Source organism: Parasteatoda tepidariorum, chromosome 6 (assembly GCF_982258835.1).
Source record: "Parasteatoda tepidariorum strain Cologne lab strain chromosome 6, Ptep-v5.0, whole genome shotgun sequence".
Lineage (NCBI taxonomy): Eukaryota > Metazoa > Arthropoda > Arachnida > Araneae > Theridiidae > Parasteatoda > Parasteatoda tepidariorum.
The window spans coordinates 4,992,635-5,020,260 of record NC_141760.1 but is presented as its reverse complement, the minus strand read 5'-3'; the positions used below and the strand labels follow the sequence as shown (position 1 = coordinate 5,020,260).

The window sequence follows — 27,626 nt, the reverse complement described above, 5'->3', positions numbered from 1 at the left end:
TTATGCCACCAACTCGTCCTTAAAAAAGTTTGACTATATTGATTTTCCTAAATAAACAAAATAATTATCAAATATATCAGTGTGAAAAAAGGACGAAAAACAAATAAAGCAACAATATATTTATTAATATTAACCAATTTAAAACACCATCTTTAAATTTTAAGTTCAGCTTAAAAGTTTTACCCCATTTATTTCAAAATAAGGCACACATTTCCTCACATCGAAAATTAAAATAAATTACAATTTTTATGTTTCTAGTCTTCCTGTCAATTAGATATCTTGAAGTGATGACTCATTTATTGACCACGAGGAGAATCTAAAATAATGAGAATGATTAATAAACATAAAAATACAGAAACAAAAATTGCTATAAATTTCAGTTATATTTTACTCTGATTTTTAGAGAAATAACTCATTAATTAATTAACACAAATATAAACGATTTATATATATATATATAATAAATAAATAAATAAATACAAGAAAACACTAAGAAAGTTAAGAAAAACAATAATCTTTATTTATACAATTTTCCATGTGCAAATCCATTTCGGGCAAATCCGTGGCTAAAATTATGTACAAAAATGTTTCTTTGTTAATCTTTCCATGTGCAAATCCATTTCGGGCAAATCCATGGTTAGAATTATTTACTAAAAATTCCTTTGCTAAATAATTTCCCTTGTTAATCTATACAGTTTTTCCATGTGCAAATCCATTTCGGGCAAATCCGTGGATAAAATTGTTTGCTAAAAATTTCTTTATTAATTTATACAATTTTCCATGTGCAAATCCATTTCGGGCAAATCCGTGGTTAAAATTATCTGCTAAAATTTTTTCTTTGTTAATTTTTCCATGTGCAAATCCATTTCGGGCAAATCCGTGTTAAAATTATCTATTAAAATTTTTTCTTTGATAATTTAAATAATTTTTCTATGTGCTAATCCATATCGTGCAAATCCGCGGCTAAAATTATTTGCAAAGCAGGCAATTTATGTTTCTCTTTTCTATTTTTTCTTAAATAAACATCTATCTTCTAAAACTATTTATGATCAATTTTTAAAATTATCCAGTATAATATTACCTTGCGCACATCCATTTCGGGCCCATCCTTGGTAACTAACAAATCAAAACTCAGAATAACAAATCACTTCAGCAGTGCAGTAAGAACGACACTTTAAAACCCTCTTGTTACACTCAATTTGCGCTTTTGTTTTCATCTTTTGTTTTCATATTTTGTAATCTGGCAATCTTTCTGCGAAAACATTTTTAAATCATTCTTGAAACATATCCGTCCGTGTAAGTTGTTATGATTTTGCTACTCGCTTTATAGTCCCCCCTTTTTAATGTTTTTTCTTTTTATTTTATTTTATTGTCTGTTTTTACATGTTATTTTTACTTTTTATGATCTATTTTTATCTAGTTATTTTATAAAAAAATTTTTTTGAGTGCTCCTCAAACTATTGTATTAATATATTTTGCTCTGGCTTTATTGATACAATATCAGAAAGCACTCTGTTTTGCGGATATAATCGTGTGGGCTGAAGAAAAGATTATTTTTTTTTCCGGCTTTTTTCCGGTTTTTTAATTAACATTTAAATTTTTTTTTTTTTAATAAAATGTTGTTTATTTTTTTTTTACTTATTATTTCCCACCCCCTTTTTTTCATATGTCTATAATTTTTCTTTGTTTTTATTCTTCATTTTGAAATTATATATATATATATATATATATATATATATATATATATATATATATATATATATATATATATATATATATATATATATATATATATATATATATATATATATATATATATTACACTGAAAGATCGAAAACAGAGAATGTCGACTTTCGCCGGTAAATGTCAACAGTCACATAGTGTCTTTGGTGAATGTCTGAAATATTTGTTATATCCGATTTGATATTAATTAATTCGTTGATATTATTGTATTTATTCGACATTTTAGTATCTGCTGAGGATAGATAAGGAGAAACATCAGTGTTCGGAGTACCGGTTAAATGTATACTGGGTAGAGGCACAAAACCTTAAAAATCATTGATGTAGGGTATACTGGGCAAATTTATACTGCCCAGTAGCACTTAACTAGACCAACAATATATATTTCGGACGTTTACCACAGCGACAATATGATTGCCAACATTCACTGGTGGAAGTCAACAACCCCAATTTCGATCATTCACAGTAACACATAAATATATATAAACACAAAGAATAATTATAAAATAAAATAGAAAATTTTTTAAATCGGAAAACGTGAAGGTTTTCTTAAGAACGCATTCCTTAGCGATGGTAAACGCGATATTTCAAAATAAAGAATAATTATCCTAAGATAAAAATTGCACTTTATAATGCGTCTACATCGCTAAAAAAATGCAGTTTAAAATGAGTTTGAGATAAGAACGCACAAAAAAAATTTACCGACGAAGAGTAAAAGTAAAAATGCCTTAAAAATTGATATATTAATCTAACTGTTAATGAAAATTCGCTAAGAAGCAAACAATAAAAAACAGTGCTCCTAGTAAAAAATAATTTAAAAAGTATATTTGGAAGAAAAAATATGAATCGAATTGCATTTCATTAAAAAATATTTGGAAAATTTAAGTAACAAAATTCTTAAGAAAAAAGAAAAATAATTTAATTAAAAAAAATTTTAAATGAGGAATTTAAAATACATATATATGTATATAATATATATCTATAGATATAAATATATACAATATACTGTATCTATATATATATATATATTCACCCACAGGACGTAAAAATATTTCTAAATTGAAGTTTATAGCAATAGAGACAAGTTAGAGTCAGCTTTTATAAAGTCGTCTTACAACATTAAGAGTCTTAAATGCCAAACTTTAAAAATCAAAAATCAAAATGAGAAAAACTTTAAAAATCAAGATGGAAAAAGTCGCCGTGTTTCATGTTCATTTAACAAACAAGTTTTTTACCTTAATTGGTTTTAGTTTTTCCTTTGGCAACTATACAGATCGTTTAAGTTAAACGTTTCAATACTTCTAAGAGAGAGATGTTAAATGATTTAAGTTATAATAAAACATAGCTGTACAGCTATTTCAAATCCTATGTGAATGCACGTTTTTACAATATATTCTCAAATATAAATTTAGAAAAATAAAATTACCACTTCAGATGGGCAAAAACGGACAGTCCGAACTGAGGAGGTATCTGTAATACAGAAGAGCTCGGTTTCCTTTTTATCATAGTTTTTAGAAAATTCGCAGACAAGGAAAATAAAAAAAACCACAGTTTAAATGCCTCACACTTCAAGCAGAGTGATGATATTACGATGATAAACTAAATACATCATCTTGCCGTGGAGATTTATTTTAGCTTTAGAACGGACAAATAACTTAAATACCATCAGATGGGGTGACTTTGTGCAACGAGGGGTGACTTTGAGCAAACTGTCATTTTTTCAATTTTTGCGTCGTGCCATCTAGGGGAATTTTTTTAAAGCTCGGTATCAACTGATTTGAGTTGTCAGCATAACAAACTAATGGTCTACCAAGAACTGCCAATGTAAACACCATCGTTCGTGGAAAATTGTGAGCTCAAGTTACAAGCAGTTTCAAATTTTTAACGTCGTAAAATTGGAGGCTGGAAAGTCTGCTCAGTTGAAGAAGTTCCAGTTATCCTGGCCAGGAAGGCAGGTTATACTTTAAAATTCTTTTAAATTGAGGTAACAAATGATACATAAATGTTTGTTTCTAATTATTATAATGTTAGTTAATTATTAATTAATAAAAAAAAGCACCCTGCGGTGACTTTGTGTAATTTTTTTTTCAGAGAAAAACATGCCAAGGACTTATTAAAGAAAGTCTGGAGCAAGAAATTATTGTGATTACTACAGCAAAGAAGTGTTAGAAAAATGTTTGGCAGAAGTAAAAAATGGTTTATCCGTTTCGAAAGAGTTAAAAAAGTTCGGAATTTACCGAAACACGATTTCGTACAAAATTCATGCGAAGCATTCGAAATCTCACTGTGAATATTATTTTCATTTTCATATTGTTATTTTTCATTTAAATTTCCATTTGTTAATTGTTTACCTAGAATTACCTAGATAATCTGCTGATTAGTGTAAAAATAAAATCTTCCCTAAAACAAAATCCACGTTCCAGGATAAATTATTTCATTTTTCAAATTACCTAGACAATCTGCTCATTAGTGTAAAAATAAAATCTTCCCTAAAACAAAATCCGTATTTTCGGTTAATTGATAAATTAACTAGAGTAAATTGTTTCATATTTCAAATTACCTCGATAATCTACTCATTACGGTTTAAAAATAAAATCTTCGCTAAAACAAAATCTACGTTTCTGGATGCTTAAATTAACATAATGTGATTCATTTTTCTCTATCTAAGAAATAGGTGATTACAACCAACAAATTATTTGACAAAATCAATCAGCATGGACATGGACGCCGGCTTAAAAACTATACTTCCAAGAATCGAAAGGTTGAAAATATTATTACAATAAAGAATTAACAATACAAATAATTAACATATTGCCATACATTTATTTTCCGATATCTAATGAAAAAAGTTAAAACAGTTAACAAATGAATTTATAAAATGAGAGAACAAACTTTTGAAGTCTCTTCTGAAGCCGTTAATCCGCATATTACGAAGTTCAAGTGGACCGGGAAAACTTGGTTATTAGGGTATTGGGTCCATGTCCAAGTGGTTGCGAGTTCGAACTCGCCGGCTGAAGACTCCCCGTGTACAAAATGGTGACTGTTACACGTTAAATCTGTCGGGGTCATAAAGCCCTCCAAGTTCCCATAAAAAAACTGTGGGGGGTACTGAAAAGGATCGTGCTTCTGGTTCATGTTAAAATTACGGACGGTAGGTTGGAGTGTGAATGTGTTCTCTCTGTAAAATGGGCTGTGACGTAAGTATACGGCAAAAGCTGAATTCTTTTCCACAGATGGCGCCACTGAAAAACAAAAAGGAAGAAGCGTAGTCTCTTGCTTTAATGGCATACGACTACAACAACTAAGGTAAAATATGAAAAATTGATGATCCTGCCCCTGAGTGAAAAATGCGGGATTAGTTAACCTCCAGATTAGCAATATGATGTGCACAGTACCGATTTTTGATTATTAGTGTATACATTAATTCTTTACTAATGTAGGGAGTGCTTATTATTTTTTAAACTTAAGCATTTTTACATTATTTTAAACTTTATACCTGGACCAAACTGATTTTTGTATACTCGTTTTGTTTGTAGGTAGTAATGAGGTAAAAATTATATCATGAGTTATTAAGTTTCTACCATGAGCCATGTAATGAGAAAGTCACTTTTCCTTTCACGGGTTGTTCTACTACATTACGATGTCTAATATGTCCCCGCCAAGGTTGCTATGCACTTGGAATTAAACACAAAACACTGTTCATAAGAAATCGACGGCACAACTCAAAAAAGGATTTACCATTTCAGCAATTGGTATTAACTAAATATTACTTAAGATTATTAAACTTAATGTATGCAATTAATACTTTAAAGTATTTAATGCTCAGAGTGATCAAGTTTAGCTTTGCATCTTTGATATGAAAATATACATGAAATCAAGTTATTATTTTTGCACATATTTCAGCGAAAAAAACTTTTGATACTATTTTTAAATAATTCGTTCGCAGAATATTGAACCACTAAACCAAACAAACCCACGAAAGATCAAACACATCTGAAAATCTTTTTTGTTTCTGTAACTTTGATTTTTGTCTGAAATATGTGAGCTGTCGAGCTATAAATCATAGATTTATAAACTGTCTTTTTATTAATTTGAAAACTACATCAGGCAATCTTAATGGACCTATTCGCTGGTTTGCTTGCTTACGAAATTCGTTCTTTGTTTTCCTTTCTAGTCGCTTACTGCATCAAGAATAGCTCATAATGATGGTTATTATAGCTACACGCTATTCATAAAAATATTAAATGGCAATAAAGGCAATATTTTCTTCAAATCAACGCTGATTTAGGAAACGTTACTTGTTATTAAGATAAATAGGACTTAATTACATAATCTAAATTAATAAAATCTATATTATATGATGTATAATATATAACTTATGTTACATTATCTTTATTATATTATCCATATTGTATTATTGATATTGTATTACATTATATTATCTATATTATGTTATCTTCATTCCTATTAAGAACTTATATGTGTCTTCTTTGTCTGACGTCTTTACTCGTTAAAGTTAGAAGGATTATTTTAGATCGTGCAGTAGTCGCAAGTAGTTAACAGAAATTTTTCACACAAATTGCTAATTATAAAATAAATTAACTATTCGACATTTGAATACCAAATAGTTATTATTCCTCAAGCCGAATATAATTTATTCTACAAGATCAAACTAATATATTTAAACCAAAAAATAGTTATAGACTATTTCGATTCCCAAAATCATGGCCACTAGTGAAATAAAATAAACATCGCAACAAAACAAATGAAAAAATGATTTCAAGAGTACGTATTTAATGGTTTCATAACTTCAAAAATTTCGTCTGTACTTATTAATAAACATATTTCAGGTCACCGCCTTGAACCATTAAGACTGAGTTTTAGTACGTGAAAGACCTATCATTAGATCAAACGCTATTCAGGATGATTATTTTTTAGCACTGTACAGTATGAAAAATAAAAAAGAATATTACCCTAAGTAATAAGAGTTTTTTTCCATTTAGATGGATAAATACAAAAAAGAATGAACTCTTTAACATCTTAATGCCAAATAATTATTATTCGTTTAGATAAACATAGGTTAATGAACTAAAATGTCGGTAATCATTTTTTTCCTTAAAATATTTTTTTTTACAGATAATCTGTACTTCCAGAACTAAGCTACCAGAGACAAAGAATTAGATCACTACCAAATAAAAGTGATTTAAAGAAGATGTTCTAAACTCACCCATAATTTAGTCATATTAGTGCATAGTTTGAGCCAATTTGCATAGAATTTTTGCCACGAGTTCTGTATGACCCAAAATGTCTTTCCATTGTGTAGAAGGCAAAACAGATTTAGAATGCTGACAGAAGTACTCTTGAGCGTAATTCATCAGATCATCGTCTTGATGCAATTCAGCCAACACAAGAAGATCACAAACATTTTCAGTCGACAATTCATTCTTTAAAAGAGAAGAACATTGTTCTTTTAGCGAATTAATTTCATATTTATCAGCTGCATAGTACAACGAAGCAGCAGAGCTCCAATTAAGATCATCTAAAGGCTCAAACTGCAGGAATTTAACGAATAAGGCCATGGTCTGGTTGTCGATGTCATCAATGTCGACTACGTTACATTCATTTTCCTTCATGTTCTTTTCGAACATGGCTGTAAACACAGGGGACTTTGCACACAGGACAGCTTTATGCACAGAAAACTCCTTGGTTGGTGTTCTGAGTGTAACGAAACTAAATTCCTTTTCCTTGAACAGTTGGCGCAACTCATCTAGATCTTTGAAATTGAAAGTTGCGTCGGTTTGAGTTTGTTGACTTTTCATTTCCTTTGCGTTTCGATACTCTGAATTACTTTGAAATTCATAAGATATTGGGAACGAAAGCAAATCACTCGGTGTTAGAGTTGAAAAAGTTTGAATCGGTCTATGGCGCAAGGATTCCCCGTCAATCAATCTTGAAATCATCACACGCTGACTAGACTCATTCTTTACACGTTCATTCCACAAACGAAAATTTATTGTGAGTGATCCATTGGGTAAATGAAACCACTCGTTTTTCCTAAGGATTTTCAAATTTACGATATTCGTTCCGAAACCGCCACCACCAGCCCTAAATCTTTCTCTTTCGTTAGCTAATAGGGTGACCCATCCCGAGCTTGTTAATAAAGACAGGGAATAATTAACAACAAATTGAGCTGCATTAGTTACTTTGCAAAGATAAGCAGCCAAGGAGTCCCCCTCAGTCTCAAGTTCTATTTGCCAGTTTGAATTCATGCTCTGAATTTTAAATATTTGACTTTTTATTAAATCAAATGTCGGTTCAGAGTCAAAATTTTCGATTCTCCAATAAATCGTGAATCCACTGGTTTCCTCATCCTTTTTTGGTAAATCCATTTTTATATGGAAAATAAAAAATGAACTAAGGCTTGAATCAAAAGAAAATTACAGAAGAATTTCTTGTAGCTACGCCCAGTGTGGTGCAAAAGTCTTCCAACACCTTAACATATATTTTGAAAAGAATTCGCAATAACTAATAATTTTGCTTTGTTATATTTTTCTTATAGGAGCTGATGCCCAACATTACTTTTTTCAAAATATCTGCAAAAGAAAAGAATTGTTGAAAATTATTTAAATTTTAATAAAGATAAGGACTGTTAATAAATTTCAGCCAAATAAATATTAAAAAATTAAAAAGCGGAATAATTAAGTCAACACTAATGACATAAAATGTGTTTAAGTTAGCATTCTAAACGTATTTTGCCTCAAAAATCTAAATTTTATTCGATTATTTCAACCAGATATGCAGATTATTAGAAAGAGAATAAGGAATTTAGTTCTATAGTACTTTTACTAATCCGTTATATAACATTGATATAAGAACTGTTAATAATGTTAAACATTTCCAAATTATGCTACATAACAGTATGATTTAATGCCTAGCTACTCGAGGACAAATCAAACTTTAGCATAATGTAAGGAACTGAGACAATACCAGAGAGAAAATGAATTGCATTTTCATTCGAAAACTTTTTTTTAAATTCACATTGAGAGAAGTTTGTACTAGTTTAATACATCATTTTATTTCAGTAGTTGTTTATTTACGTCGCACTAGAGCAGCATAATAGGTTATTTCATTTTATAGCCGTCGTTGAACAGTCGCCGATTCAATTTATGGTTAACGGTTACTAATGTTAAACTCCGTAGCCTTTTAACTAGATTATATAAATCACGGAAACTTCTGGATCAAGTATTGGGAGAAATTTGCCTTCGTGGAGGACTTTTTGATGGAACTAACCAGCATTTGCATTACATGGAGAGAAAAAGTACGAAAACCTCCCTTGGTTAGTCTAGCGGCAAGAGGACTCTAACCCATGATCCGCCTACCACTGAAGATATTATACGTCAGCACAAACTTTAGGAAAATTTTTATCTTTCCTTCTTGAGATTTTATATTTTTCATGCATTATATTCTTTTGATTTTCTTAATTGTGTGAGGGCCCGTATTGGGTTTTGATTTTAACAGCTGGATCATCTGTGTAAAGTGTACGATGTATTAATGGTGATGTTTTGATAGACCATCTCTACTGGCCCTGCGTGGCCATGTCGATTTTGTTTGAGTCTTTAGCTCATCTTATAAATGATCAATGATATGCTTTGTATTGTACTAGAGACACCACAACTGTCGACAAATTTGGTGATGATCTTGTGTAAGTTGGTTTTAACTTTTGAGTCACGGTTTGTTTTAAATATAAGGGTCGGTTGACCTTATTTTAAGCTATAAAGTAATAAGGGTCTATTGACATATTTTTAACCATAAAGTCATAAGGGCCTGTTTGCCCATATACCTTTTACTTTTAATTCTATAATGGCTCAGTTTTGGCAGATGTCATTGATGTTATACCTTTTTTGTGTTGTTATTTGTGATGTTGTATTTTTTCTGTCGGGCTGTTGCCACTGACATCTGTGATTTTAAAATAATTGTTGTTGATATAATTTCTGGTGTTTTATGTATGTTTAATACATGTTTTATGTATATCTACTCTCGTATAAATAGGGCAGGTCGAGATACAAATAAACATTATACGTCAGCACTGTAATCGGTGCGATTCGGATGCGGTAAGGCTCCCATACTATCAGAGCTGACCTATCAAGCAATATTGGAGCAAAAAAGTTTGCAAGTTAACATTATGTTAGTATTGTGCTTATGTTAGCTCTTTGGAGCAAAAATAGATGATGAGTCGGCCTGTCTAATTCAGTGGCTCTAGGATGCGGATTTCGCTAGGTTTCGAACCCGGTTAACCTCATTGGAATGCGAACGCTCTACTCCCTGAGCCATCACGACTCACATAATGGGTTATGGACGATGGTCTGGGAAACATCCCCGAGTATGATCCGAAGACATGCCATTCCATTTTTGATCTTTTGTAGATAGGATGGTTCCCCTGCTTTGGTTACCCAACGACCTGCCCGCGAAGGCGAGCATTTTACAGTACTACAGTTTAACGAGAACCTCCCCACATACCCAAGCTCACTTCGTAGTCTGATCAATGTGGTCACCCTCCTCCACATTGACTGCAGCCAGTGATGCTTGACTTCTGTATTTTACTGGGAATCGGGTCTTACACTGTGAAATCAATTAGTACTGCCTTTTTAATACAAGCTTATCATTGTCCACCGAATGTACTGTAAGGAAAATTCTCAGGTTCAATTTTAGTAAAGTACTTCAATTCGAGTTCTCATTTTTCATTTAATATGTTTGAGAGCTTAAAAAAACACTTTAGCACCCATATGTGCAACCAAACAGCAATATTATTTGCAAGGAGGATGTAAAGCACTTTAGGAAAACGCTCTTTAGAAATCAGATGCCAGAAATTTTATTCTGGTGAAATGGGTTTACTAAAAAATCATAAGATAGCGCAGAATACACTTCAATATTCAGGGGATTGTTAAGCAGTGCTAGTTTGGTTTAAAAGGGTGAAAAACCCAGAAATCAATCCTGGCAGGACACGGATTATGGGGTCCTGGGATAACCTGGTTGATAGGGCGTTGGGCACAAGTACAAGAGGTCATGAGTTCGATCCCCTTCGGCCGAAGTCTGTCCGTGTAGTAAATGGTGACTGGTGCACTTTAAAAACTGGCGAGTCAGAAATTTTTTCCATGTTCCCATAACAAACCATACCTCTGGGGGTACTGAGTTGGAGTTTGATCGTTCTCTGGTTCAGATCAAAATTATGATCTGTGGATGAATGAGTGGATGTATAAATGGGTCCACCTTATAAACGGGCTGTGACGTGTGTGTGTCTGAAGTCGTATTCTTGTCCGTAAATGGCGCTACTAAAAAATAAGAAACGCACCATCTGCCTTAAATTCGCTTGGTTTCATCAAGTAGGCTTGCTGGTATTGGCAAGTAACATTAGAAACAACATCAACAACACGGATTATGATGATCGAAGAGTGAATTTTGAGTATGGCTGTAACATGAAAAATCAAAGTGCTGCTACATCAACTTTCTAAAAAAATACCTAAAGTAGTCTTACTTGGGATTGACCTCAAATAGGCTAATTAATTAAAGCAGACGAAGATTTTTTAAGAACGAAATCAGACACTAAAACGTACTTTCTCTGAATAAACATATCTTTTTTCGTTGGATTCGGATTTCTGACCCCAAAAAAAGGGCTACTCCATTTCTTGGAAATGGAAAAATATGGAAAAATTTCCGAATAGTTTGGTCAGGAGAGCTGTCCAAAGTTTGGCCACCTGAATATTAGCTTTATTTTTTGCGTATTTCGCCACATATAGAGAATTGTTTAAGCGAATTGAAGAATTTGAGCACACAAGTATTAAAATCATTTATCCAAAGAAAATTCTACACAAAAAATAACCTTCAAATATTTTTTTATTATTATTTTGTTTAATAGCAGTCGATTTTTTTTTAATTGTAAGGTATACAGTTTTTTACATCATTTTAAAGGGTGTAATTTTAAATAGCAAAATACAGAATTTGAGCTCAATCGATCGAATAGTTCCAGAGAAATACGACCTTTTTATATGGCAATTGAGGTAATAAGTATTACCTAGTATTGTGGAAGTAGGTATCTAATATACTAATATAGATATCATAGTAAGTGTTATTTTTATCATTATATGATCAATAATTAATTATAAAGGTCAATTAACTTATTAATTGTTTTTTATACACACATTTGTGTCAGAATTTTTTGGAGATAATTTACAATTTAGCAATATTTTATTTTATGTTTAGAACTATTTCTGGAAGAACTTCTTACAACCCAAATGTAGAATAAAGAGTAGAATATAACAAAATCCTCGAAAAATTATTATTTCAAAAAACGACGAATGTAACGACGTTTGTAACGTATGTAAGTCAAATTCATAATAAACTTCCTAATACTTAAATTAACATATTCAAACCGGACTTGATACCTAAATAGTGCTTGATAAAAGATAGCTTTTAACGAATATATTTTTAAATATTTTCAAAAGACTACATTTTTTATTGAAAAAAAAAGCATTTATTAGGATGTTAATAAAATTCATTAATCATTCATTCTGTTTATGGGCTAAGAATCAATATAGAATCAGATACTGGGTGCCATAAAACAGTATTCTTTGAATCGAAACATCATTTGTTAACTACAAAGAAATTATCATTTAAAAGAGATATAACAAAATATTAAACTGTTTATAGATCATAAGAATATGAATATGTTACCTCCTTCAGCTTATTACGAAAAAAAGTTATTTTGCATAGCTTTAATTGTATCAACATGGAGATAAGATTCGCCACATTGTGTTTACGAAAATAAGGGAGTTTCCTTTAACGATGATCATCTAAAGCGCATGCTCCAAGTACTACGTTCACAAAATCAATCTATTTAAACGGAACTTACCGTTTCAAACATTTCTTCTCTTGCTTTAATTCTTACGGTTATTTCGCTTCGCGAAATATAATCAAGGTGTAAGTATTGATATATGAAACTTGTAAAACACTCAATTGCACAAAATCAAGTCCGTTTCTTAAAAAAATTAAGTTGGAAAAAATTAAACTACAATGGAACGTGTCAATTTTGATTTATAATCTCCATGGCAACCTGACCTTCATTTTATCTGTCTGCTATGTTTTTTTTAAATTTCTTTAGCGAATTACAAGGTCGTTATACTTAAACAAAAATCTATTATCTGCTTTACCAAACTTATATTGTTGCTATTATAACTTTTTTCAGGAGGATAAACGAATGTAAAGGGCAGTGGCAAATATTGAAATTCTACTATCGCGATGCATTGTCAGGAAATATAGCGCTATTCTTCCAATTTAGATGCTTTATATTGATCAATAATTTATTGACCTTAATGAAATTTACCAATACTCATTGTAATATGGCATTCGATATTTATCGGTGCCGACAATGCTCGTGATGTAATCGTATTCGATAAATATCATTGTCGATAGCAAAAGAAATATCATCGCAATCGATAAATGTTATTGGCGACAATAATACTCGCGACATTATCATTTTCAATATTTATAGCTGTAGAAAATAATCAGCTGCAGAAATTTTTCATGTAATCGAAATTTAACGTAAAGTTCACGGTATATCGAGAAAAACACTTTTTAAAATGTTGACATCGAATTGTTTAGGGAAGAAAAAAAGCGATGTATCAACATATATTGATAATTTTTCATTTTACGTGATCATGACGGTAAAAATATTTGAGTTTCAAATAAAATGGTATTTGCAAGTACAAAATTCAATTAAAAATTCACATCGAAACAACACCAGGCAGAATGGAGGGCGAAAGAGGTAACGGTACTATGCATGCAGGGGACATCTAATCAACTACTTAATGAACTGAAACTTTTAATCTGTTTCAAAATTATGGACATTTTTCTAATTGGGAAATAAAACATTTTACTTGACTGAAGGGTAATATTTTATTAAAGATAATTTTCAAATAAATTAATAACGAAGTTTAAAGTCATTCAAATTTAAATATTTATGGCATTTAAAAAATACAAATTTACTATTCATCATCTTCAATGGCTCGAAAGCTCAGGGTGGGCCTTGGCCTTCTCAAGAAGATTTTTCCAGGCTAATCTAGTTTGTGCTAGCGATTTAGAGTTTTTAGTTTTTAAGACCAAAAGGTCTTTTTCTAGGCCATCTATCCATCTTACATTCGGCCTGCCTCTTTTTTGTTATTATTATTACCTTATATTTACAAAATACGGTTCCCGTGAAAAATGAAATCGGACTGATTCGAAATTTTATGAATGCATGGCATTATAATGGTTTAATTTCATCAAATTTTTCCCCTTCCAGAGAATAAAAAAAGATTTTGTCATAGATACCCACCCACATCTTTTATTAAAATTTATTTATTGAAAATAATAAAATCAACCGTTAATCGTCTGGTCTTCTAGAATATCGAAGAAAGTAAGGGATCCCTGGTGTATGATTTACAATTTACAACCATCAAAATCTTTGTACAGAAGTTCTGTTACAACACAACTTATATTATCTTCATCTTTCAAATAAAAAACATGAATCAATAAACATTACTTTTTTAACTGCTACAGTAAAATTTTCGTTAGAGTATCTAGACTTCAATTCTCTCATTATTATGTTTTTGTAATTTAAAATATATATATATATAAATATAATGAAATAATTTCATGATCAATGCTTTTACATTTCTCGAATTGCTTAAATTATCCCTAAAGATAACTAAACTTAAATGTTAATCCGTAACTAATCATTCGACTGAAATGATTATAATATTTTAATTAAAAAATAGAAATATGGTAAAAAATATGTTTTCTTTCTTCTTAGATGCTAAAAGTGTGCGCTCCACAAACAGCCGTGTTGCAGTAGTTGCACATACATATTTTGGATAACTAAACTAAAATCAGTGTTAATCCGTAACTAGTCATTCGACTTTAAGACAACAAATTTAAAATAAGTATATAGTTACATTTCCAATAATTATTTCAAACAAATTATCGTTGCTTAAAGTTGCAGTAGTCATATATATATTTCGTCATTTTGCGTTTCATAGATAGACAGGAAGTACAAATTCTGTGTTTGTTCGACGCACTTTTAGTCGAAAATAGAATAAAATATCTTCAATGTTTGTTTTGATGGAACTAAACATTCGACTGTTAGACGACGATTACAGAAAATCTTGAAAAGTAATAAGTGCACAGTCGTGCTTTTCACCTTCGTATAACTCATTTTACCAGTTATGAAGGTATTGTAAATTAGGTGGTGTGAGCACAACTGAAACATCTCGAATTATCTAACCTATCAAAGGGATCGTTAGTCTAATAGTTATCTAGGGTTAATAATGTTAATTCTTCTAAAGATTTTTTACTTAAAATCTGTCTTACATGAATTTAACGTCTTTAGAAAAGTGAAATGCTTGGTTTTAATTATTTTTGCCAACATAATTTTAATTATGTAAATTTCTATACAATTATTCGTCTAACATTAAAATTTAAACCCTATGATGAGGTATTATTTTATGTAATCGATTCTAATAAAGTACTATTGCTATTTTGAAATCTTTCCGATTGAATGAATAACTTAATTGAATCGTTTTGCTTGCTAATAATTTGTTATGACGCAAATTAGATTTCATTGTCGTGCGGATAATGTTTGTATATGACCCTTAATAAACCATATCAGGGAGAGAATTTTTTTTTTCATGTTTAAACTTTTTTGGGTGAAATTATTACACAATGCTATTTATTTTCGGTATGCTTAGCAGGTATGCAATATTGGTATGCATTTCAGTGAGATGCTTTTAATTTCGAGAGTCACAAATTTGTAATTTTAGAAATATGACACAAATTTTATTCGTCACTATTAAACAATGGAAATGCATAAAAAAGGGTCTCACAATAAAGGAGTAAATTCATAATTTTAATAAAGCTATGATTAATAGCACTGCAAAATATAGTGTCTGCGAAAGTTTGAATAATTAATATTTTACTCCCCCAAAACTTTTAGTTCATTTATGTTTTAGAAATCAACACTCGATGGAAAAAGTTAGACTTGATTGATAGAATATGTGGTGTTCAGCAGTAGTAGCAGATCAGAGTGGATAACTCCATCAAAGTTTTCAGTTTTCACATTTTCGAAATAAACACTAGTTAAAGAAAATTAGACATCTTTGATAGAATACATGATGTTTAGCAATTTTCAGCAGAATCAGATCAGTGGTTAACTCTATCCAAGTCTTCAGTTTCTTACATTTTAAAAATCAACAAGCGATAAAAAAATTGAAATAATTGATGGAAAACAGGGTGTTCAGTAATGATCACCCTTTATAATATTAGAGTCATTGTCATATACAAAGTGAAAAACAGAGTGCAAATAATGCAGCAAATAAGTATTAGAACAAAAAAAAATAGTCTATCGTCATCTAAAGAATCATTTCTGAAAAAGAGAGGACTAAAAACATTGGAAAGAGTCTCAGGAACCAGATGAAAGAACATTGTTAGAAATGCCCAGTTTCACTGGGCAATCAAAATGGTTTTATAAATTTTCTGTCCAGCTTCATCACTAGTGATTCAAGAGATATCGATAGACTCTTTGCTTCTCTCTTGTTTAAATATTAATTTATAATTCTTAATGTGTATATTATTTGGAATAAATTTTTTAACACTACTTTAAAAATTTATATTTAGAGTTTTGATTATAGAACACTATCTTTGCTTGAAACAACTTCTCAAATTGCCCTTAAACTAATGACATTGCAAAAAATATTTTTCATTATTATTTATTACATTTTTTCTGCTTTCATTATCGTTCCGAGTAAAACTCCTCTTTACAAATTCAGATGTACTGCAGGCTGCAGGAGCATTTTTTTTTCTTGGTTCCTTGGGAGTAAGGCTGAGAAAGGAAATAAAAATAAAATAATATTACTTAATTAATAATTAATAAAACATGATTACATGATAAACGAATTCAATTTTACAAATAGCTACAGAATATATACAATTTTAAGAATATTATATTAATGGTAAGTAAATTATTAAGTACTTTCCTCATAGTTATCGGTAAAAATCTCATATATAAAGATATCGCTGTATGTATTATGTACTTTATTAAATACTAGTACTAATAGTTACGATTAATAATACAATTACTATAATTACATATTAGTACTTAAGCATTATTAAGTAATTATTAAGCACTTTCCTCATAATTATTGGTAAAAATCTCATATTTAAAGATACCGCTATATGTATTAAGTACTTTAAGTACTAATACTAATAGTTACTATTACTAATAATTAATTAATATTACTTAAGTACTATTAAGTAATTATTAATTGCTTTCATCATAGTTATAGGTAAAAATCTCATAATTCAAGATACTATTGTATGTGTTAAGTACTATTTAAGCACTTTCTTCAGTACTATTACTAATAATTACTGTTACTAATACTTTTACCAATAAGCATTTAATAATGCTTAAGTACCATTAAGTAATTATTAAATACTTTCCTCATAGTTATTGGTAAAAACCTCATATTTCAAAATAGCGCTGCATTTAAATTTCCATCAAATTTATCCCTTTTCCCTCAGGCAAAAAGTGAAAGAAATTATTCCCCTCGTGCCAGAAAAGTTGTATGTGCATGATTATTTAACTTAATTCATTAAGTTGAGAAATTTAATTAAAACTTGATTTACACGACTTCTCTTTGAACTTAACTTTTTTTGCAGGGGAGGGGGAATTTCATCGAGTTTGGGCATGAGGAGCTGGGGAAAATAGTCTTTACAATTTATTTTTTTACTCTGAAATTAATGAAACTAATCCCGAGATAATTAAACTAATATTCACCAATATATATTGCAGCCATTCACGCATCTGAAATTGCTATAAAGACAAATTAAGAAAAATTATATCTCATGTATTTTTAAAACGTCATAAAATAGGACAGTAAAACTTATATTTGGGGGACCAGAAAGTAATGTCGTTGCTGTGGTGCATTTGATATTTGTTATCAAGCTATATTTTTAATCAATAATGTATTAACCCTCGTTAGCAACTACCTTTCAATGCCGAATTGAAAATGAATTGCAATGGATTGAAAAAAAAACGTATTGGTTTTTAAGACTAACGAATATTTAATGAGCCGAAGCAACATTACTTTCTGCTTCCCCCAATATTACAGAAGTCACAATGTTCTTATTTTCTGCTTTGTTAAAAAAATTATATTTTTAAATTGTACAGATTAAGAAAAAAAATCCTTATATACAATACTATACTAATGATAAACCATTCAATTTATCTAAAAAAAATGCGCGAGTACGTTTATCTTATTTAAGCAGATAGCGACTGTATAGCAATAGCAGGTACAAGTTGAGTATAATTCAGAAATAGTACCTTCACAAAATTAGTTTGCAAACTTTTTACAAGTGACCATGAGAAGAGTTCTTAACAGTTTGCAGTAAGTTAAAACATTTTCTTCGATATCTATTTTAAATATTTTTGAAGTACTCAAATGAACTGAAAGAATAAAACAGATTTTTATAAATAAATCCGAAAACCAAAATCAATGTTCTAAAATATGTCATTCGTGCTTAATAAAATGTCTGTGCAAATTTAACATCGATACATTTATTCTACTTAATTCGTGTTCCATATACCATTTTAAATCTGAATACAAGTTATTTTTCTAATAAACGTGTTTTGTTTATAAATAGTCACAACAATTAGTGATGATGTATCATATAATAAACTGAAATACAGCAACCAAAAATATAGAGCTATTTGCACAAGACTGTCAAACATGAAACCTCACAGAACTTGAGTCAGAAGTTCTCCTTTCCACTTCCTTGATAAAAATGTTTTTAAATTAAATTATATATAAATGAGTAAATAATCAGGTGAAAGTAGCACTATTTGTCTAGATTTTATTGGATCGTTATTTTGTGTCGGCTTATGTCACAATGTCTAAATCTAAAAAGGTAGACAAAAATATTTTGAATATTCCTAAAGTAATGCATTGTTAAAAATTCGTTGAAAATCGAACTATTATCGCATCTTTTATACATTATCTCCTTATAGGAATTAGTTTACTTATAATGCAAACAATTAAAGGAAGTGATTTAAACGTTAGATTGTTAATGGCAGTTACCGTGAGAAACTAAAATAAATTAATAAATGGATAAGCAGTAGCGGGCATTTAAAAAAATCTGTATTAAAAATTCAGACCATAATCTCGTGACCAACACCTTGACAATCGCATGCAAATTAAATAGAATTTTATGAGCGTTTTCAGAACAATTTTGTACTAGTACCGGCTTACGCATCTGAAATTGCTATTTAAACGTCATTGTTTCTTATGCATTTTCACCCGCTGAATCAAATTAAACTATACACAAGTCAAGGAAACAAATAGTTAAAAGAGCACAAGTACGAAAACAAGTGTCCACGGAAAAGTATTTCTTTTGAAACGCACATGTGTACACACTTTACATTGCTGTTTAGTAATTTGTCTGAACATGTTTGCAAACGTAATTTTTTATTCTGCAATGAATAATACAAAACAGAAATAGATAAGTTAATTTGTTAAGCAGTTTTTTATAGCGGCAAAATAGCAGATGCTAGAATCGGAAAATTATATATTATGAGCAATCAGTAATTGGAAATTGGAATGTTAGTGAATCAGCATATTGGAGTCGGATCAGTGAATTAGAAAAAAGTGAGTCGGATAATCGGTGAATTGATATACACTGGTTATCATAAATTAAGGAAAAATCACAAAAATAGCGATAACTCTTTCAAAAGTAAGCCAAACCGTGCAAAATTTGCATATGTTGTCCACTAAGAGTAGCTGAGTAAAATTGCAATATGCAAATTAGTGGCGCTGCACTCGGCTTACGTCATCTGCCTGGAGCATAAAAGTCCAAGTTTGAGAGAAAGCACACAAATTTTACTGTGATTGCGACATTGAAAATCTGAGATAGCCAATTCGTAATAATGACCTCTAGGCATCATTTGCCTGAAGAACTACGATGGAGAGCCATCGGGAGACTAGAGGCAGGGCAGAGTCAATCAGAAGTGGCCAGATGGCTAAATGTGAGTCCATCTGTGGTTCATAGACTTTGGAGGCAATTTCAAACCACAGATTCGGCATCTAGGAGGTTCAGTCAAGGACGGCCAACTGTTACGACCAGTGCCGATGACCGATATTTGACATTAAGTGCACGCAGGAATAGAACCGCTACTCCGACACATCTTAGATCCTCTCTTGCTGCAGCCACCGGAAGGTTGGTGTCAACGTCAACTGTGTGCAGAAGGCTCCACGAAGGTGGTCTGTATGCGAGACGACCAGCCATTTGCGTGCCGCTCACATCACGCCATAGGAGAGACCGTTTGCAGTGGGCCCGACAACATGTCCACTGGACGTCAGATCAATGGAGGCCTGTTCTCTTTACGGATGAGTCCAGGTTTAGTCTAGAAAGTGACAGTAGACGTTATTTGATATGGAGAGAACCTGGGACCCGTTATCATCCATCAAACATCCGTGAAAGAGATGCATACGGAAGAGGCAGTGTCTGTGTTTGGGGAGGCATATCCTTAGGAGGGCGCACATACCTCCATGTCTTTCCAAGGGGAACCGTGAATGCTCAGGTTTATCGAGACAACATCCTTGATGCTTATGTGCGCCCATATGCCGGGGCAATTGGTGATTGCTTCCTGTTACAGGACGATAATGCAAGACCACACAGAGCTCGCATTGTTGATGATTATCTTCAACAGGAAACAATTACTCGCATGGAGTGGCCAGCTCGATCCCCGGACTTGAATCCTATCGAGCACGTTTGGGATGCTCTAGGGAGGCGTGTATCTGCCATCAATCCGCCCCCTCAGACCCTTGCCACGCTTGCAACTGCTTTACAAGAGCAATGGCTCTCACTTCCTATTGAACTGATAGACCGCATAATTGAAAGCATCACACATCGCTGTTTGTGCTGTATTGCTTCTAGAGGCAATCATATTCCATATTAAAGGTACTTTTTCTATTGCAAACCGATACTTCCAATTTGTTTATTTTATACATGTGCTAATTTCTATACTACTATTAATGTCTGATAATTTCTTTTTATGTTGTTTAATACCTTACTATGTGTTGTATATTGTGGGTAAGTTTCATAAAATTCCATGTGTAATTTCTTGAGTTATCGCGATTTTTGTGAATTTTCCTTAATTTATGATAACCAGTGTATAATAAATAGATGCATTAGTTTATAAGTCTTAGGTGTTAAAAATGGATAAAGGTGAATATTGTTGAGCATTATTCAAATCTTTTTGAAAATGATTTGAATACGCCTTTGTTTAAAAATAAATAACATTTTGATGTGGAATTGTAAAAGTCCAAAGTTCATCAGGCACAGAAAAGATTGTTAATCTGGAAAATTTCTGCTTTTCAGAAATAACACTGTTATACCTAGTCATTTAATAAGGTATTACAGAGCTTTGGAAAAACCCGAATTTGATGTGTGATTCTTTACAGTTTTATGTCAGGTATTTAATTAAAGATTTTAGTTAAATTCGATAGTTTATCATTCAATTAAAAATATAAATGACTAAGTATTAGTAAAAATACAACTTACCAATTTCTGGCACTACATTATTAATTTACATGTTTTGCGCCGATTTGTATAATATTTCGGCTATCAATTCAGGGTGACTCATAATTAAGTCTTTCCAATGTTGTGAAAGAAAAATAAATTTCGAATTTTTGCAAAAATATTCTTGAGCATAAGACATTAGTTCTTCGTCTTGATGCGAATCTGCAAGAACAAAAATGTCGCAAACGTTCTCAACAGATAATCCTTCCGCTAGAATAGAGGCACATTTTTTCTTCAATGAATCAATCTGATATTTATCGGCCGCGTAATATAGCAACACAGCAGATTCTTGGCTTAGATCACCAATAGGTTCGAAATGTAAAAACTTTATAAACGAGGTCATAGTTTCAGTGTCGATATCATCAACATCAACTGAATTAAGTTCATTTTCAATCATCTTTTTCTCGAACATGGCATTAAAGACTGGAGATTTTGCACACAATACGGCTTTATGCAAGAAGAATTTCTTATTTGGGGTGCAAAGTGTGACGAAGTTGAATTGCTTTTCAGTGAACATTTGAAGTAATTCGTCTTTGTCCTTAAAATCAACTATTTCATCGGTTTGAGTCAATTGCGTTTTTACATCCTTAGGTTTCTGAGTTTGATTTGTCAGTGAGTTAATCTGAAACTCAAATGAAGGCGGGAAAGGAAACAAGCAATTCGATTTCAAAGTTGAAAAAATTTGAGGAGGTCCATGTTGGCAATATTTTCCACTCATTTGGGAAAACAACAAGCACAGGGAAGTCTCATCGGCCATTTGGTTGTTAAAAATACGGAAAACTAATGTCAATGCTCCTTGGTATATATATAATTTTCTTTGTATTTCTATTTCTTCAAAACTCAAAAACTCAAAACCCCGTCCTCTTAATCCAGATTTAAATTCCATTTCCATCTTATCGAAAATAACTATCCAACCTGAACGTGTATATAAAGACAGGGTAACATCAAGTTTGGTACTTGAATCATTAGTTATTTTGTGAAGGTAGGTTTTCAAACATTCTTCTTCATCACGGATTTCTATTTGCCATTGTGATCTCAAACTCTCAATTCTAAAAGGTGAACTGTAAATACTAATTTTGTTACCAGGTGTCCAAGTGAAATTTTCGATCCTCCAATAACACGTGATTCCTTTATACTCATTTTTAAGTCTCGTTGAAGCAGCCATAGTTATGAAACTTAGAGATACGTATATCAACCAGACAAGGGAAGATTTTAATTTATCTAGAGATGGGAAACAAGCAGGGATTTCGCAGGTACAAATTTCTCGTATCAATGCATTAATATTAAAAAAAAATCTAAAACTTATTTTTATCTTGAGAGTGAGATAAAATATTTGTCTTAATTTCATAGCAGTTTATCAGCAAAAAAGTTTGAAATAATGATAATGCCTAGTGATAAAATGTGAAAAGTCTGTCTATCTGTTCGCAAAAACCCCAGAAGGAGAAAGTTTCCTAATATATAAGATAATTTTACTTTTATAACAAAACAGTTATGTTTAGTACTATTGCATCTGATGTACTACAGTGCGCAAAAGAAAAAATAGACCACCCTGATTAACCTTTGAACATAAAAGATGGGATCTTATAGTTCCAAGACTCAATCTTTAATGGCTTGAGAGGGTGAGCTCAAATATGTTAATTAATTAGTGCAGACGATATTTTAAGTTACAGAATCAGACACAAAAACGTACTTTCTCTGAATAAATGTATCTTTTTATGACGGGTTCAGATTTCCTACCCCCAAACAAAATATTAGAGGTAGTCGCAATCTGAGAAATAGGATCCCAATAGTTTCAACAGGAGAGCTTTCCAAATTTGGACCTCTTAATCCCTAATTTTACTTTTTGCGTACTTCACCATATTTTAACTTTTCAAGCTAATTGAAAATTTTTTGCACTCAATTATAAAAATCATTTGTCCAAAGATTATTCCCTGCAAAAAATTAACTTTTAGTAAATATTTACTTTTTGTTATTTTGTTTAATAATAGTTGAAAGATTTTGAACTGTAAGGTATTTAATTTTTTCATTATTTTAAAGAATGTAACATGGCGAAATATAAGATTTGAGTCAAATCAGTCGAATGGGTCCTGAGAAATCAAATCTTAAATATACGACTTTTTTGAAATTCGATTTTTCATTTATTCTTTTTCACACATATTTATTTTTATTTAATTCCTGATTGAACAATTAGTTCATTTGAATGATTTATTCATTATTCCAATCAAATGAAATAATCAATCAAATAAACCATCCATATATTATAGAAAGGTTATTGTCATTCCTCCGTTTCGTGCGTTCTCATTGGGCAGAAAAATCACATGAGTACATTTATTAATAAGCAAAAAAAAATCCAGACGTCTTTGGTTGTAAATTAATGTAAGAAATGAAAATATTGACTTATAACTTATTTATTTACTTATTTTTTAACTACATTTTTCCTTGCTTATTTATCATCTCTTCTTTCTAATTCTTTGCTATTATTGCAGCTTTGGTTTTAATTATCATTATAAAGCAAATGCTTATGCTTAAAAGCACCATTTTTTCACTGCATTATAACATTATTCGATTATATACACAACGCTTTATGATAAACGTATTTATTACTGATTTACAAATATTACTAAGTGGTATATTTTCGCATATAAAAAATTTTATGTCGAGTTTAGCAAATGCATTAAAAATACAGAAGAAAAATTTGCAAAACAATATTAGGAATAAACCTTTCGCACAGTTGCTGATGAAGCTCTTTGACGAAAAACATTAAACGAATTTTTACAGCTAATAAAAATTAAATACAAATAATAGTTTTTGAGATAAGCATAATGAAATTATACTTATCTCAAAGATAAGCATAATGAAATTAAAAATGAACCAAGAAATCTGAATGAATACATTAAAAACTTTTTTTTTGACCATATGAGGTTCAATAAAAAAAAAAATCAAATTTTTAGTTGAATTTTTTTTAATCTTGAATTTTTTGTATCTTTTTAATTTTGTATTAAATAATTTTTAATTTCGGTATTCTCATTTTCATTTGGTGAAGGGAAATTAAAATTTAAAGACTTTTTTAATTTTGACCTTTTATATATAGAGTTGTTCATTCTGGCATATTCAGTGTATAGTACTTATAAGCAGGTATAGCAGTAAATTGTCATGAATAGGTGGTCATTGGGAAAATGATTCGTTTATGATGTAATATGCATTCTTCAATGATTCAGACTCATTACAAAACATTGACACAACTGAAAATTGCATTTTTGTTCAAGTCCTGAAATAATATGTCAATAATTTCATAACGAATAAAATCTGATTCCATAAGTAACCAAACATATTTTAACTCTGGAGAAGTTATTCTAACGCATTTCGAACGCACGGTGATACATTTTACAAAAATACAGGAAAATAAGTCAGAAAAATGATGACGACGTTTATTCTTTGCATGCCTCAAAGTTGACGTATGTTTTTAGGTGTATTAGTTCCATCTTGTATTCTTTGCATTGTTGGTTGTATTAGTGCTTAACATGCCTTAGAATGTTTTAAGTTGCAATAGTGCAAAGCAAATGGTTTCTAGTAGTGAAGTATATGAAATAATGGTGATGGGCAAGTACACTTTTCGACACAGAAGTGACACATGAAAATTACTTATTATTTTAGTCAAAGATTTTGTTTTTGTTAAAGGCGCAATCATGCTTAAAATATCTTCATATAAAATATGCGTAAAAAAGCTAAATTCATATTTAAAAGATACCAGAGGCTGTAGACACATCTTGATCGTCGTGATATTAATTTGAATGCATATGGAAAATATTCATTTTAAATTAGTATTACACAATTAATTAAATTATCTAAAACTTACATTTATGAATGAACTATTGTTGCATTATTTCACATCTCCTCAGACAATTTGCTCAAAGTTTCTGCAACCAAATCAGTATGGCCCAACAATTCTTTCCATTGACTTGAAGACAAAATTACTTTTGAGTTTTTGCAAAAATGTTCTTGCGCAGAAGTCATAAGATCCTTGTCTTGATGTAAGTAGGCAAGAAGTAGGCCCTCACAAACATTATCAGCGGACAATTCCTCCTTTAAAATAGAGACGCATTCTTTCTTCAATCCATCGATTTGGTATTTATCAGCTGCATAGTATAGCTTGACAGCAGAATCCCAACTCAAATCGCCAAAAGGTTGGCAATGTAAGAAATTTATAAGCGACACCATTGTCTCATCGTCGATATCAGTGATGTCAATTAAGTTACTGTCATTCTCCTTCATTTCCAACTCAAACATGGCATTAAAAACAGGTGATTTGGCGCAGAGAAGTGCTTTGTGTACTGTAAACTTTTCATTCGGCGTTCGGAGAGTAACAAAACTGAATTCTTTCGTGCACAATTTTAATAAACCTTCCATTTCATTGTAATCAAAATAAGCATCCGTTTGAACATACTGTGTTTTGAACTGTTTTATTTTCTTAGGTCCAACAGTGGGCACTTCATTAGGATGTGAGTTACAGGAGCCAGGAAAATGTAGGAAGTCTTTAGGCTTCAGGTCCGTAAAAGATTTGATGGGTCTGTGCAAAGTGATTCCACTTTCCAATTTGGAAATTATCAGGCGTTGATAGCTCCGATTTTTCATATTGCTACTGGAAATGTGAAAACTCACTGTCAGCGATCCATTCGGTAAATAGTACCATTTTTCTTCCACTAGGTCTTCTAAACTCAGTATTTGCGTTGATTTACAATTATTTAATTCAAATGTGAATTCATAGTCTTCCACCATGTACCATCCCAAGCCAGTTAAGATAGAAACGGTACAACTTAGAGACGCACTTACGGGATTTGATCTTTTAAAAAAATACATTCTTAAACAATCATTTCTAGGAGTCATTTCGAGTTGCCACTTCGAATTCAATGATTTAATCTCAAACACAGGACTTTCTATTGTGAAACTATGTCCTGGTCTGCAAGGAAAATGTTCGATTCTCCAATAGATCGTAAATCCATCGTCATCAGTGTTTGAGGAATCCATTTTTTTCTCAAAAACACACGAAAAAAATTAAAACTAAATGTTGTTGCCTCTCTTTTACAAAGGTGTTGATTTGTATCACTCATATTATAAAGATAAAAGTTTATCAGTATTCAGCTAATGGAATTGTTATCTGTAAAAAAAAGGTCCAAAAGCACAATTAAATAAACTATTGCTTCCCTTTAGGGAAATCATAACCTATTTTTTTCAATAATTACTCGAATTTTATTACTATACATTACTATATAATTACACGATTACACCAAATAATTTGTATCCATGTCTACAGCGAGTTGAAAAATTTAATAGGCACCTACATTATATTTCTCTGAGAACCGAATCTTCATTATCTGGAATTTCATAGTAAAATCTAATATTTCAAAGTCGTAAGTATCTTTCAAAATTGCACAATCACAACTTCTTGAAATTGTAGAAATGTAGTGAATAAGTGCTGTGATTACAAACTCAAAGGGAAGATAGAAGAATGGGGACAAATGTGAATATGGGGGCTAGAGTGGATATCTTGAATATTTTAGTTTATTTCTTGGATACATTTCCTCTGTGAGATATTGAAGATTAGGATCACTGATATGCACCTCCATGTGCAGTTGTATAATTACACTGTGAATATTTCAGTAGAAATTCGTAAAAGAAGGGTTTTACGATTTAAAAGTAACTTGCTAGTTTTTTTCTTTACTTTTTTATTTACTTATATTATTTTAATAATTTCAACAAATATTATTATCAATTTCATTAAAATCAATATCTAAACACGAAAAGAATTACCATGCTCTTCAGAGTTAAGACAGAGCCAGAAAAACGATATATTTTTACCGTATTCTAGTAGTTTTGGCCCTACTTTTTTCTCCGGATAAAAAATAAAAGCTTATAGTAATTACATTTGAAAGCAGGTTTAAGGTAAAAAAAAAAGTGCCAGACTGTCGTTCTCTTTAATATAAGATACCAGTTTTTTTTATAAAAAAACAATTCATTTCTGCAAGGCCTACCAAATTTATTGAAGGTATATTATTTAAGACTAATCTCTTTATCGAACCAATTAGTACAGTGCACCAAGAAAAAAAAAACATTGTGACCACCCTGAATAATTTTTGATCTAATGATTGGATCGTTGCGTTTTAGGACTCAATCTTGGGTTCGAGGGGATGACTTCAAATATGCTAATTAATTAGAGCAGACGATA

General features: G+C 30.9%; 2 protein-coding genes across 4 annotated transcripts; both read right to left on the bottom strand.

Moving 5' to 3' along the window:
* Positions 1-104: 104 nt before the first annotated feature.
* Positions 105-12,845, bottom strand: LOC107438408 (uncharacterized). 2 transcript variants are annotated; one of them, XM_087165341.1, is made up of 3 exons: positions 12,648-12,845; positions 6,969-8,334; positions 105-316 (listed from the first exon to the last, which is right to left on the bottom strand). In XM_087165341.1, the coding sequence occupies exon 2, from the start codon at positions 8,128-8,130 to the stop codon at positions 6,985-6,987; it is 1,146 nt and encodes a 381-aa protein (XP_087021467.1). In that variant the 5' UTR covers positions 8,131-8,334; positions 12,648-12,845; the 3' UTR covers positions 105-316; positions 6,969-6,984. The 2 variants fall into 2 exon arrangements, with proteins under 2 accessions (XP_087021467.1, XP_015906185.3); XM_016050699.5 differs by having other exon boundaries at positions 12,470-12,763.
* A 2,805-nt stretch (positions 12,846-15,650) lies between these two features.
* LOC107438407 (TD and POZ domain-containing protein 5) lies at positions 15,651-26,490 on the bottom strand. Of its 2 annotated transcripts, none has more exons than XM_016050696.4 (2): positions 21,386-22,661; positions 15,651-16,649 (listed from the first exon to the last, which is right to left on the bottom strand). In XM_016050696.4, exon 1 carries the CDS (start codon positions 22,566-22,568, stop codon positions 21,411-21,413), a length of 1,158 nt encoding a protein of 385 aa, XP_015906182.3. In that variant the 5' UTR covers positions 22,569-22,661; the 3' UTR covers positions 15,651-16,649; positions 21,386-21,410. The 2 variants fall into 2 exon arrangements, with proteins under 2 accessions (XP_015906182.3, XP_015906184.3); XM_016050698.4 differs by lacking the exon at positions 21,386-22,661 and adding an exon at positions 25,260-26,490 and having other exon boundaries at positions 15,662-16,649.
* Positions 26,491-27,626: the final 1,136 nt, after the last annotated feature.

What these genes read in the sequence shown, in the direction of transcription:
- LOC107438408 (XM_087165341.1), bottom strand. Translation starts at nt 8,130, where the DNA reads ATGGATTTACCAAAAAAGGATGAGGAAACCAGTGGATTCACGATTTAT.
- LOC107438407 (XM_016050696.4), bottom strand. Translation starts at nt 22,568, where the DNA reads ATGGCTGCTTCAACGAGACTTAAAAATGAGTATAAAGGAATCACGTGT.